The 11,594-nt window shown below is 63.7% G+C and overlaps 1 protein-coding gene across 1 annotated transcript; it reads left to right on the forward strand.

Annotated features, from left to right (window-relative positions):
* The first annotated feature begins 5,613 nt into the window (after positions 1-5,613).
* On the forward strand, positions 5,614-10,428 carry CBX4 (chromobox 4). The gene is made up of 5 exons (XM_063351755.1): positions 5,614-5,865; positions 5,951-5,994; positions 6,791-6,856; positions 7,571-7,637; positions 8,179-10,428. Exons 1-5 carry the CDS (start codon positions 5,797-5,799, stop codon positions 9,505-9,507), a joined length of 1,575 nt encoding a protein of 524 aa, XP_063207825.1. The 5' UTR covers positions 5,614-5,796; the 3' UTR covers positions 9,508-10,428.
* Positions 10,429-11,594: the final 1,166 nt, after the last annotated feature.

The following is an 11,594-nucleotide window of genomic DNA, read 5'->3' on the forward strand; positions in this document are numbered from 1 at the left end:
ATCCCGGCTCCTGGTCCGTGTGCGGGACTCCAGCCTTCCCTGTGTGGCTTTTGTTGCAGAGGAACCTTTGTTCGATGTGTTTTACTTGGGGGTTTGTGTCCAAAATTAAATCTGACTCCAGCAGCTTCTTGTTTGGTTTTTGTGGAGCGGCTTGAAAGTTGAGCTGTCTGGGGCTTGCAGCGTGTTGGCACTGTTTATTTTTTGACGGAAGTTTTTGTGACTCCAGTGGATGGAGAAGATTGGAAAAGCTTGCACAAAACATCTCAGTCCTTTCCCAACTGGCTGGGCAGCGGAGCAGCTCCTCGCTGCTGCCACCAGCAGATCGCAGCCGCGCCGGGAGACACATGCGCAGACCCATTTCTGATGGAGAAAATCTCATAATTACACTCAGCTGCCAAGGAACAGCATCGGCTTAAGTGATAAGAGGAGGAAGAGAGCTCCAAGTAGAGCCCTCCCAAGGGCGGCTGGAGGAGCCCGGGGGAGGGCGGTGAAGGTGCAGGGCAGGACGAGGCAGAGGATGTGCCCAGCGGAAGGGACTCCCATCTCCCTCTGCCCCACGGCCCCCCCTGCTCCCACTGGGCAAGGGGAATGCTTTTTGGGAAGGAGGGAAGGCTTCCCGGTGCTCTCTCTCTGGAGTCCTGGGCAGTTGGCAATGCCCTGGGGATGGGGGGTGGATGGCGCCGGCTCCCACCAGGCGGGTGCTGAGCCCTGGGCCACGGAAGGAGGGTCACGGCCAGAGACAGAGGGGACTTCAGTGCCTCTTCCCTCTGAATTCCTCCTGACTTGCCCGACTTTAAGAAGATTAAAGACAGATGGTCTCCGGGGCTGCCTGGCGGGCACCCATGCTTGAGGCTGGGGGTGAAGGCACAGGGAGAAGGGCCTTGGGGAAGGCGGGGGGGGTGGGGGGGGGGGCGTTGTTCCCATCCAAGTCCCCAAGGGATGGAGTCTCCTGGGAACCTGCTGTGGCGTGCTGCCCTCCCGCTGACTGCGGCTCTGCAGAGCAGGGCTGTCGCCTCCTTCCTTATCGGGGGCAAGGGGAGCCCAGCCGTGCCCCCCCCCCCCCAAAACGACTGCTCTGGCTAATGGTGCCACGTGTACTCGGCATCTCGGTCCCTCCATCGGCTCCATGGAAGCAGGCTCCATTGCGCTCAGTGAAACCGCTGTGGAAGCACCCTGCGTGCTCCTGACAAGTGTCTCGTTCCCGGGGATTCTGCCGGCAGCCGCTCCCAGTTTGCGCTGGAAGCAGCACCAGAAAAGGGAATTCACCTCACGTGGCCCCGTGCGCACCCGCAACGACGCACTTGTGAAGCCGTTTGAATTTCCATGTGATGACCCAGTTCAGGGTGGTTTTGCCTCTGGATTTTCCCGCTGCTGCTGCTTCCGGGTGGGTGGTGGCAGCTCCCGACCCTGCTGCTGAGCCTGGATTTACGGCCACCAGCCCTGCTCCACGCTGACAGCCCCAGCCTGAAGTGCCCGGGCCCTCTATGGCGCTTTCCCGGGCGTTACAAAATGCTGGGCGCTCTGCGCGCTGGTTTTCTTCCTGCAGCAGCATCTGAAAATACTCCGGTGTGCTCCGTGGTCCTGTATGTTTTCCTGAAAGCTTTGAAGAGTAGACAGTTTGTGGCAAAGGGGTTTTTTTGCTGCTTTAGAAAGCCCGTTACGCTGGGGGCAGGGCACATGTCACTTCGGCGGCAGGAGCCGAGGCGGTGGGGACGCTCCAGGGGCTTTCAGTGCACGCGTTGGAGTAAATTCCAGCCCAGCTTCCAGCAGAGCTGACTCTTCCCTCACCATTTTGAAACAGCCCCGGCTGGCAATTGCTGAGCTCCTCAGCACCGGCGTTGGGTTTGAACTGCGAGGCAAAGGGGCAGCTCGTATTTAGAAGGAGACAATAATTGCAAGTCAGATTTGCTTGTTCAATACTCTATTGACAGATTTGCCTTGGCAACCTGGAACAGGGTTTCATTGTGTGCGTCTTACCTCATGGCATCCTATTGATTGGGTGGGTGGGTTTTGTTTTTTGTGGGGTTTCTGGGTTTTAGGTTTGTTTTTTTTCCCAAGCCTACCTACTCATCCTTTTCTTGTCTTTCTCCAGCTTGGTGTTGACCTCAGCAAGGGCTATATTATAATCCAGTTTTCAGACTGGCCGCAACTCCAAATGGAAGCCAGAGCTGACAAAGGCAGAAGGGCAAATCCAGGAGCCCAGCTGGCCAAGGCTGCAGGCGGCCAGGTAGGAATGAATGGGGCCAGCGCCCTCCCCCTCCCGCCAAGGACACGGTCAGGCAGGAGAGTTGCAAAGCCCCAGCCCGGCCGCCTGCGAGAGCGGCCTTGAAGGAAATGCTGTAACTATTCATGAATTAACTTTTTGTTATTATTTGGTGCTTAGCCTGGCGTGCTCCTGGCCTGGCGGAGCTCCGTGAGGAACCGCTGGCCCTGCCAGGGCAGAGGGGAGGAAAAGCTGGGCGCCCAAACTGCAGCCCTGGAATCTTTGAGGTGGAATCGGAGGATTACAGCTGAAAAGGAATTGCTGGTTTGAATTGCTAATAGTGATGCAGACTAATGAGCAACATCAGAAATGATGGCATGTGCAATCAGTGCTGCTTGATAGCAAACATAGAGCAGGTCTGCAGGAGCTACTGGCGTAAGAGGCGAGGGGAAGCGGAGCATCCTGTGTTTTGGAGAGGCAGAACCCAACCCAAGCGAGGCGCTGCCACAGAGCTGGCTCTGTCTCCAGGGCAAGAACTTTATAAATAATGATGAAAAGGATAAACCCCGACAGACATCAGCTCTGGGTAGCAGGAGGGAACATGGCCAGCAAGCGTTTAAGGGGAAATTGCCTTGGTACGCTTCCTAGCACCTGCAGGAAGCCCATCTGTCTCCGGCTGTTAGAGGTTTTGTCTTACAGCTGCACCCCGGCAGCCCCCACTCAGGATCGGGCCCTCGCCGGGTGACCCGCTGCACGGGCACTGGGGGTGGGGGGGCGGCCGGAGCCCCCGCACTCGCTCTGCCCGTCGTCCCGCGCCTCTGCCGGGGCCGGAGCCCTCCCCTGCAGGGAGCGGTGCTGCCAGGGGCCGGGCCCTGCGGACAGAGAGGAACCTGCGTTTTTGCACAGGTGTGCGGCAGCGGGGAAGAACACCCCCGGAAGGGGCACCCGCGCCTCCTACCTGCCTTAGAGACGGGCAAAGCATAAACAAAATGCACGGTATGAAACAACTGCGATGTCGGCTTTAAAAGGCAGCGGTTGGCTCTTGTTTCTTTTGGTTGGAAACCCTTTTTCTTTTCTCGTCCCTGTGATATGCCCCAACCAGCCAAGAAGAGGCAGCGGTTGGAAACGCTTCCTGCTTTCCTTATTTAGGATATTTTATGTGGTTCATGTCCTCTTTCGAATTGACAAAGGGAAAGATGTATCAGTTCATGAACTGCTGCTATCTGAGCAAGGTAAGAGATAGAAAATCACCACCATTACAATCATTACTGCGAATCATGTGCAATCAGCCCAGTAACAGAAAGCAGATGAACATCCTGCAGAAACCTACAGGACGGGAGCTGGTGCTGAGCTGCGGGAGCCACGAGCCAGGCAATGATTAAAATGCTTTTAATACTGGTTTTCAGCGTTGCTTTCACACTTTTTTTGTTTTTTTTTTTTTACTATTATATTTCATCAATGGCCTGTTGTACTGCTGCTGACGCAGGTTCTACAGAGATGCCAAGGATGTCTGGTCACACATTTAAAAATATATTTATATATATATATATGCAGCCAGCCAGCCCCTGCCCTCCTTATCCCCCCTTCCCGGCTGTGTCCCGGGAAGAGCTGAGCCTTCCTGGCCGGGCTGGGCCCGGATCTGCCAGGGCTCCACAGGCTGGCCGTGCTGCTCCGCAGCTTACACAGATTGGAGGGGAATTGCACCAAATCGCACTCGTCCCTGGGCATTTAGTTTTATTGCAAGCATTAGTGGTTTGTGCTCGGCTTGTCTCCTCTGGCAACAGGAGAAGCTTGAAATGTCAAAGGGGAGGGTTAACAAACTCTGCTGGCATAAATTTCAATGAACGTACGTTTCTTCGGAAAACCGCTAAGTTAAAAAAAAAAAATTTAAATCTTCCTGTCTGTGCTTTCTTTCGGCTGCTGTTCACAATGGATAATAATTCTTACATTAAGCCCCTTCGGCCCTCCAGGGAAATCAAAATTGTAATATCAGTTTGCTTTTTATTGGCTCGGCTCTGCGATCGCGGCGGCTGCGTCTTTGTTATGGTCTCCGGCGCGGTGACATTCAGCGGTGCCTCCGCGGTGCCCCCGCACCCCCGAGCCCGGGAACGGCCCCCGAAGGCGCGGGCTGATGCCGCTCGGGGCGGGGGCGGGGGGGGGACGGCGACCGGGCGAGCTCGCGGGGATGCCACGGGCCGGGGCGGGACCGGCCCCGGGGGGACGGGGAGCTGCTGCCCGACCCCCTGCAGAGGAGCCGCTCCGGGCCCCGGTGCCGCTCGGGCTCGGCCCCGCCGCTCCCGCACCCCGGCAGAAGTTGCCGGGAGCTCGGGGGGGAGGCGGCCGCCCCGTCCGTGGGCTGGCAGAGCCCGGGCGGGGGCGGCGGCGACGGGACCCCCGTCTCCGGGACAGCCTCGCTGCGCAGCGGGCGCGGTGGCTCCGGTCCCGCCCCGGCACCTGCGGGGGCCGAGCTCGGCCAGCCCCGGGAGGCGACACCCCCGGGAGGGGACCCCCCGCCGGCAGCGCCTTCCCGGCAACAGCCCCACGCGTGTCTCGCCCCGCGGGGTGCCGTGGCCGGGCCGTGGAAGGCCCGGAGTCGCCCGCCCCCACGGCGGGGGCTGCGCGGAGCCGCCGCGGCTCCGCAGCGGGAAGGTTCCCGGCGGCGGGCACGGCCGGTCCCGCTCCACCTGCCCGGGGGAAGGTCCCTGTCGCTCCGCGCACCGCCCCCGCTGCCGGAGCGGGGCGGGGAGAGCCCGGGGGTCCCCCCGCTGGCAGCCCGCGGCACGGACACGCGTGGGCCGGGCGTGCTGCCCTCCACCCGCGCGGAGCGAGGGCGCCCAGCCGCCCGCCCCGGGTTCTCCCCGCTCGCCGCCCGTCTTCGCGGCTTCCGGCACCGGGCGAGGGAAACTCGCCGTGGCCACCTGCCCCGGGCCCGCAGTCCCGGGCGCTCCGGCCATCTTGCAGCGGGGGTTCCCCGCCACAGGCCGCCCCCGGGCCGGGCTGGGAACCCGCCGAGCAGCGCGGCGCCCGGTCCCGCAGCGGGGCCACGGCTCCCCCGGGCCGGGCCGGGCCCGCTCCCTCGCACCCGCCCCACGGGGCAAGGCGGCGGGCCCGGGCCGTGCGGCGGGTGGGCGCATCCCGCGGCGTGGAGCCCTCCCGGGAGGTGCTCTCCCACCGCTCCGCGACCCCCCCGCGCATGCTCCGGGCGGGCCCCCCCCCCACGGGAGGTGCGGGTGGCGGCACCTGCCCCGCGGGCTCCGCCGGGGGGGGCCGTGCTGAGTCACGCGTGGGGCGGGGGCCGGGCTGCCCGCGCCCCCCCCGCCACCCCCCCGCCCCTGCCCGGCCCCCGCCCGCCCCCTCCCCGCCTCGCTCCCCGGCAGGGCTGCGCCAATCCCCCGGCCCCGCCGTTGACGGGCAGCCGGGCCCGGGAGGCGCCGCCTCCCTGACGTCTCGCTCCGGGATTTGCACGGGTGGCGGTGCCGCGGCGGCCGGGGCTCAGTGTCTGTCGGGTCGGCGGCGGGAGCTGCCGGAGCCCGAGCCCAGCCCGGCTGCAGCGGCGGCCGCGGACGCCCGGCCCGGCCCCTCCCGGCTGCGGCATGGAGCTGCCGGCGGTGGGGGAGCACGTCTTCGCGGTGGAGAGCATCGAGAAGAAGCGGATCCGAAAGGTGAGGGCGGCGGGGGGCGGCGGGGGGCGGCCGGGCGGGCGGCGGGTCCAGCTGACGCCGTGTCTTTGCCTCCCGCGCTCCGCAGGGCAGAGTCGAGTACCTGGTGAAATGGAGGGGATGGTCGCCCAAGTGAGTACCGAGCGGGGATGGGGATGGGGCGGCCCCGGCGGCGGGGCTCCGCCGCGCTCGGCGGCCCCGGCAAGGGCCCCGGCCGGGGGCGGGCGGGCGGCGAGAAGCGGCGGCGGGGCCCGGCGGCGGCGGCGGCGGGGGGAGGCGAGCGAGGCGGGCAGGCGGCGGCTGATGTGCACCAGAAAATGGCTCCTTCCCCCTTTCCCTCCTCGGGAGCCGGGCTCCATATTGCAGAACCGAGCGGGGGGGGGGGGGGGGGGGGGCGCGACGTGGGGGAAAGGAGGGGGAAATAACCGCAAAAATAACCCGCGCCGCCCCGCAGCCCCCGAGAGCCGCCCGCGGAGGCGGAGGCACCGGCCGCGGAGCGGGAGCGGCCGCTGCGGGCTGCGGAGTATTTGGGGTTTGCATGACAGTGCCGGCGGGGGGGGGCCTGGAGGGGGGGGGGGGGGGGTCCGCGCCGCTGTTCCGGACTCGGCGGCCGGGTCCCTCCTCCGCGCCGCGGCCGCTTTCCTGGGTCCGGGATTTGGAAAATTTCATCATGACATGCCTAGAATTCCTCCGGAATAATAACTGCGCTAAATAAACAGTTCCGTCCCCGTGCGCGCCCCACACGCCCCCCCACACCTCCCCCCCCCCCCACCCCATTCCCCCCGCCGCCCATCCCCCTCTCCCGGGACCCGAGCCCCGCACCCCCGTTCCCAGGCGGGCCCGCTGCTGCGGGGCACCCTGCCCGGGACCCCGGCCCCCTCCCGGCGGGGCCCCGCGGCTGACGGCCGCTCTCCTCCCCTCTCGCAAGATATAACACGTGGGAGCCGGAGGAGAACATCCTGGACCCCCGGCTGCTCATCGCCTTCCAGAACAGGTGAGCGGCGGCGGGGGGGGGGGGGGGCCGGGAGGGGCGGCGGGCACCGGCACCCGCTCCGGCAATTGCAGATGCGTCACGGCGCCGGGGGCCGCGGCGGGGGCGGGCGGTGCGGGACGGGCCCGGGTCCGGGCGGGCGGTTGGGGCGGGGGTAGGGGTAGGGGGGGGGGGGCGGTGCGGGGCCGCCGGGCGACGCCTCCGGTTCAAGGTCCCCCCCGCGCCGCGCTCCCCCCACGCCGCGCCCGGCGCCGCTGCCGGCCCGGGGATTCGATGGCTGCGAGCGGAGGAGGCGGCGCTGCCGCTGCTGCTGCTGCTGCGCCTGGACGGGCTTTTGCCTTTTTTTTTTTTTTTTTTTGCTTCTTTTTTTTTTTTTTTTTTTTTTTTCTTTCCGTGCATTTATTTCCTGTAGTATTTTGGCGCAAACTGTAAACTTCAGCCCCTCGCTGCAGCAGGGGGAGGCGGGAGTGGGGAAGTCGCTTCAACAGGCGCCTGCAGCCTCGGCGAGCCGGCCGTGCCCCCGGACCCCCACCTCCTGCGGGACCCCTGGCCTGCCGCCCCGCACCTGCGGGGGCCCGGCTCCCCTCGCACCGGCTCGCTGCCCCCGCATAGGGTCACTGGCACCGTAGGAGCTGCCACGCATGGGGTGCGGGGAGGGGTGCGCCGGGGGTCCACGTGCCGCCACTGGGGCCTCGCCGTGACTCCGTGTTCCCGCAGGGAGCGGCAGGAGCAGCTGATGGGATACCGCAAGCGGGGGCCCAAGCCGAAGCCGCTGGTCGTGCAGGTAAATGCGCGGAGGAGCCCGGCCTCACACCACCCCGGCAGCCTGTTTGCAGCGCGGCCCTGTCCCCCGGGAGCCGCTTTCAGCGGGTTTCATCATGCTGAGGAGCCGTGCGCGCAGCCCGGGCGCCTCGCAACGCCCCGGGGACCCCCGGGCCCCAGCGCTGAGCTCATCGGGCGGCCCCAGCCCCCCTTCCCCCCGCCCCGGGCTGTGGGGCAGACCTTCTGCGCCCACGGCCCGGTGGCATTAGCAGGCTGCTCGCAAGCTCGGCAGCAGCGGTCCTGCTTGGCCCCTGTTCCCAGACAGCTGATTGAAGGGTGCTTTTCTTCTTTTCATTGCTTCATTAATCCGGAGCAATGCGCAGCCTGTAAGTTGGAGTGGGCTGGGGCTGCTTGCTTGAGGACGCGGCACCCTGCGATGCAGCGTCCCGTAACGAGAGCCGCCGGAGGGGCGGGGGTTTCACCCCAGCCTTCGGCACCTGCCGGAGCACCGGCACCTCCTTCGCCGGCCCCGGCTCACTGCGGCCCCCGGCTTTGTGTTGCAGCTTCCCTCCTTCGCCCGCCGCTCGAACATCCTTACGGGGCTGCAGGATCCTGCCGTGGACAATAGGCCAAAGCTGGATCTTGGCTCCTCCGGCAAGAGCCAGCAGCACCAGTATGAACTCAACAGCAAAAAGCATCACCAGTACCAGCCCAACGGCAAGGAGAGCGGCATGAAGCACCAGTCCCACAGCAAAGGGAAGTATTACTACCAGCTGAACAGCAAGAAGCACCACCACTACCAGCCAGACCCCAAGATGTACGAGCCCCACTACCAGCCCAGCAGCAAGGAGCCGCAGAGCCAGGCCTGCTTGGACAATAACAAGAGCCCCCTGGTTGCCCACCCGGACAAGTGGGCTCATGGCCCGGCCAAAAACCTGCTGGGCCCAGTCAAGAACCTTGCTGCAGAGAGCAAGAACGGGGCCGAGAAGAACTTGTCCAGCGGTACTGGGCCTCCCCCCAGGGACAGGGTGACCAGCAACGGCCTCGGGGGCAAGATGAAGATCGTCAAGAACAAAAACAAGAACGGGCGCATTGTGATCGTCATGAGCAAGTACATGGAGAACGGGATGCAGGCAGTGAAGATCAAGTCCGGGGAGCCGCCCCGGAAGCGGGCTGCGGAGGAGAGGACTCCTAAGAAGGGTGGGGAGGAGAAGCTGGAGGCTTGGAGGAAGCCGGGGGAGGAGAGGGTGGTGGGCAGCAACCCCCTGAGCAAAGCAGAGGGCGAGGGCCGGCAGCCCCCCGCGGAGCTCGAGGAAAGCCCCCGAAAGACTCCCCTGGCCAAGGAGCTGCCCCTCCCTCCGGAGCAGCCCCTGCAGCTCACCACCAAGCCGGACCTTGTGCCCTGGTCCCTGAGTCCCATCTGCGAGCACAGCCCTGCCTCCATGGGACTGAACCTCTCCAGCCCCGGCTCGCGGAAGCGCTGCCTGTCGGAGCCGCAGGCGGAGCGGGAGCCGGGCAAGAAGCGCCTGACGTCCCGCAGCATCAGTGCCCCCACTTGCCTCAGCCCCCCGGCCCCCGAGCGGCCGGAGCCGCCCGCCCAGCCGGAGGTCATTCTGCTGGATTCGGACCTGGACGAGCCCATAGACTTGCGCTGCGTGAAGCCGCGGGCGGAGGGCGAGCTGGCCCTGGCGCAGGTGAAGCCAGAGGTGCCGCCGGCACCGGCTGAGAACCCGGCCACGGAGCCTCCGCAGCCTCGGGAGGCCGCGGAGGAGGAGGAGGAGGAGGAGGCCGAGTCCCTGCAGGAATTCAAGCCCTTCTTTGGGAATATAATTATCACAGACGTGACCGCAAACTGCCTGACCGTGACCTTCAAGGAGTACGTGACGGTGTGAGGTGGGACGGCGGCTGCTCCCCGTGGGAGCTGCCTGCCCATCCCGGGGCCGCCGGCCCCCACGGCCTCCCTCTAAGGTACTGGTGCCCCTTCCCCGGAGCCCGCGTGCCCCCTGCCCGCGCCGCGGCGGCCGAGCCTCCGCTGAGGGGATGCCGGGACGGGGCCGGGCACGGTGGCCATCCCTGCCACGCGGGGTGTCCTCACCGCTGCTCCCATCCCACGGTCGGGGGCTGCCCCGGGACCTGCGGGCGCCAGGACGGGCGAGGAGGGGGCCCGCCAGTTACTCAGAGTTATAGTATTATATTTTAACAGTGCTAACTTGTCGAGTGATTCTTGCTCCCGTTTGTACGTGGTGTTATTGAAATGTATTGTTTGAGCTGAAAGCTGGTCGCTCTCCGGCCACGCTAATATATTTATTTGTAGGTATTTATATAATGAAATATAAAGCCTAGATTTATGGAGTCCCTAGATCACCTTATAAACTATATCAAACGAATATTTTCTGTTCTCCTTTTTAACCATTCAGCATTTGTTAGTCTCGTCCCCTTGCCCTCCTTATGACCCACAGGACCATTCCCGGTATATATTTTTTGATACTGTACACATGTGGTGTTTCTATGTGCAAAAAAAAAAAAAAAAAAATCGTTATCTAAAGCTAAACGAGCTATTATAGAAATTGCTGCTATTAGAAATGTCTAAACTATAAGCTTCCAATTATTAATTGCTTGAATGTAAATATTAAATGGAGATGTTGAAAGTGCATTTGATGTTCTGCAGCTAGTGTAGATCGGATTGCAAAGCCCGGCTGCTGGGAGGTGGAGCGCGAGCTGCCAGCGGCGCTTCCTGGTCCGAGGGCTGTGTCACGGGGGAAGAAATGTATCATGCAATCACTGCAAAGGACTATAAACCTTTACAAAAACTACCAGCATTTGGAGTGCGTTTGTTACTGCATACGGTCGGCACGGAGGTGTCCCCGTGCGGGCAGGCTGTGCCTGGGGTGCCCCGCAGCAGGTGCTTGCAGGTTAAAATCGGCTCCGAGATGCGCCGCGTGGAATGTGGTTCTGGCTTTTCCCCAGAAGCGCAGGCGAGAGCGTGCCGTAGGGACACCCTGCTTCTCCCCGCTGCCGGCCGGGCAGGCAGCGAGGCCGCGGGAGCCGGTGGGTCGGTGTTTCCCTCTCCCCGCTGGGCCGAGGCAGGGACGGGCTTCTCCAAAGCAAAACAGGCTGCGATGGCAGCCTGGAACGCAGCACGGGCTGGGAAAGTGGCTGCCGGGGCGGGGTGACTGCTGGTCCTCAGCCTCAACGTCATCCCCCGCGCCGGGGAGGGTCGCGATGAGGCGAGGAGTTGAACTTCTCTAGGAGGGAAGATGGTCCAAATTCCACAAATAAGCCTGCAGCCATCTCTGAACTAGATTAATAATTGCCGGAGTCCGCTGAAAATAGAGCGCAGGGCTAATTCTTTACAAAATGGCTCACGTGAAGGTGGCAACCTAGCAGTGTGCCCACAGAGCCCGTCTGCACCTGGCTGAGATACAGCCCTCGGCCCCCGCTCCCCCCGCGCCCCGGTAACCGTCCCAGGCAGAGTCGAGTGCTCAAACAGTAACTGCCCCCTGAACCTCCGGCTTGCCAAACTGGCTCCGTTGCTAGCCTTTCTCGTCTTGGGCTTTTCTTGAAGTTGATTTCTCTTCCAGAAAAGATCTTGGTGGTTGTCGTAACGTGCCATCCTGTCGTCGATGGTACATTAATGTGTACGGACAAGAGGCTCAAGCTGGCGAGAAGCAGAGGGAATTGGTTTGGGTGAAGTGGACCCTGGAGCCACCTGAAGAGCTGGGCAAGTTGCCCCCCGGTGTGGGCGAGAGCCTGAGGGGTGGGCAGCACCCTGCGGGCTCAGCCCCCGCCTCCCTGGCACCGCGCGGGGCTGTGCTGGTCCCAAAGCCGAAATAAACTCCTCCATCTTGGGCTGCCCACTCCGGGGCCACCTAGCCTTCCCAGGCTTCATTTTATTTAAGTAAGTGCAAAAAATCGTCTTGGCAACTGTTGCTTTTTAAACCCTGAGGGTGATGTGGCACCCGCGGAAAGGTGGGGCAGC

The sequence above is a fragment of the Chroicocephalus ridibundus genome, chromosome 14 (assembly GCF_963924245.1).
Source record: "Chroicocephalus ridibundus chromosome 14, bChrRid1.1, whole genome shotgun sequence".
Taxonomy (NCBI): domain Eukaryota; kingdom Metazoa; phylum Chordata; class Aves; order Charadriiformes; family Laridae; genus Chroicocephalus; species Chroicocephalus ridibundus.

What these genes read in the sequence shown, in the direction of transcription:
- CBX4 (XM_063351755.1), top strand. Translation starts at nt 5,797, where the DNA reads ATGGAGCTGCCGGCGGTGGGGGAGCACGTCTTCGCGGTGGAGAGCATC. An exon ending in AGAAGAAGCGGATCCGAAAG is followed by an intron (nt 5,866 to 5,950) that starts GTGAGGGCGGCG and finishes CGCGCTCCGCAG; the next exon opens with GGCAGAGTCGAGTACCTGGT. An exon ending in CGAAGCCGCTGGTCGTGCAG is followed by an intron (nt 7,638 to 8,178) that starts GTAAATGCGCGG and finishes TTTGTGTTGCAG; the next exon opens with CTTCCCTCCTTCGCCCGCCG.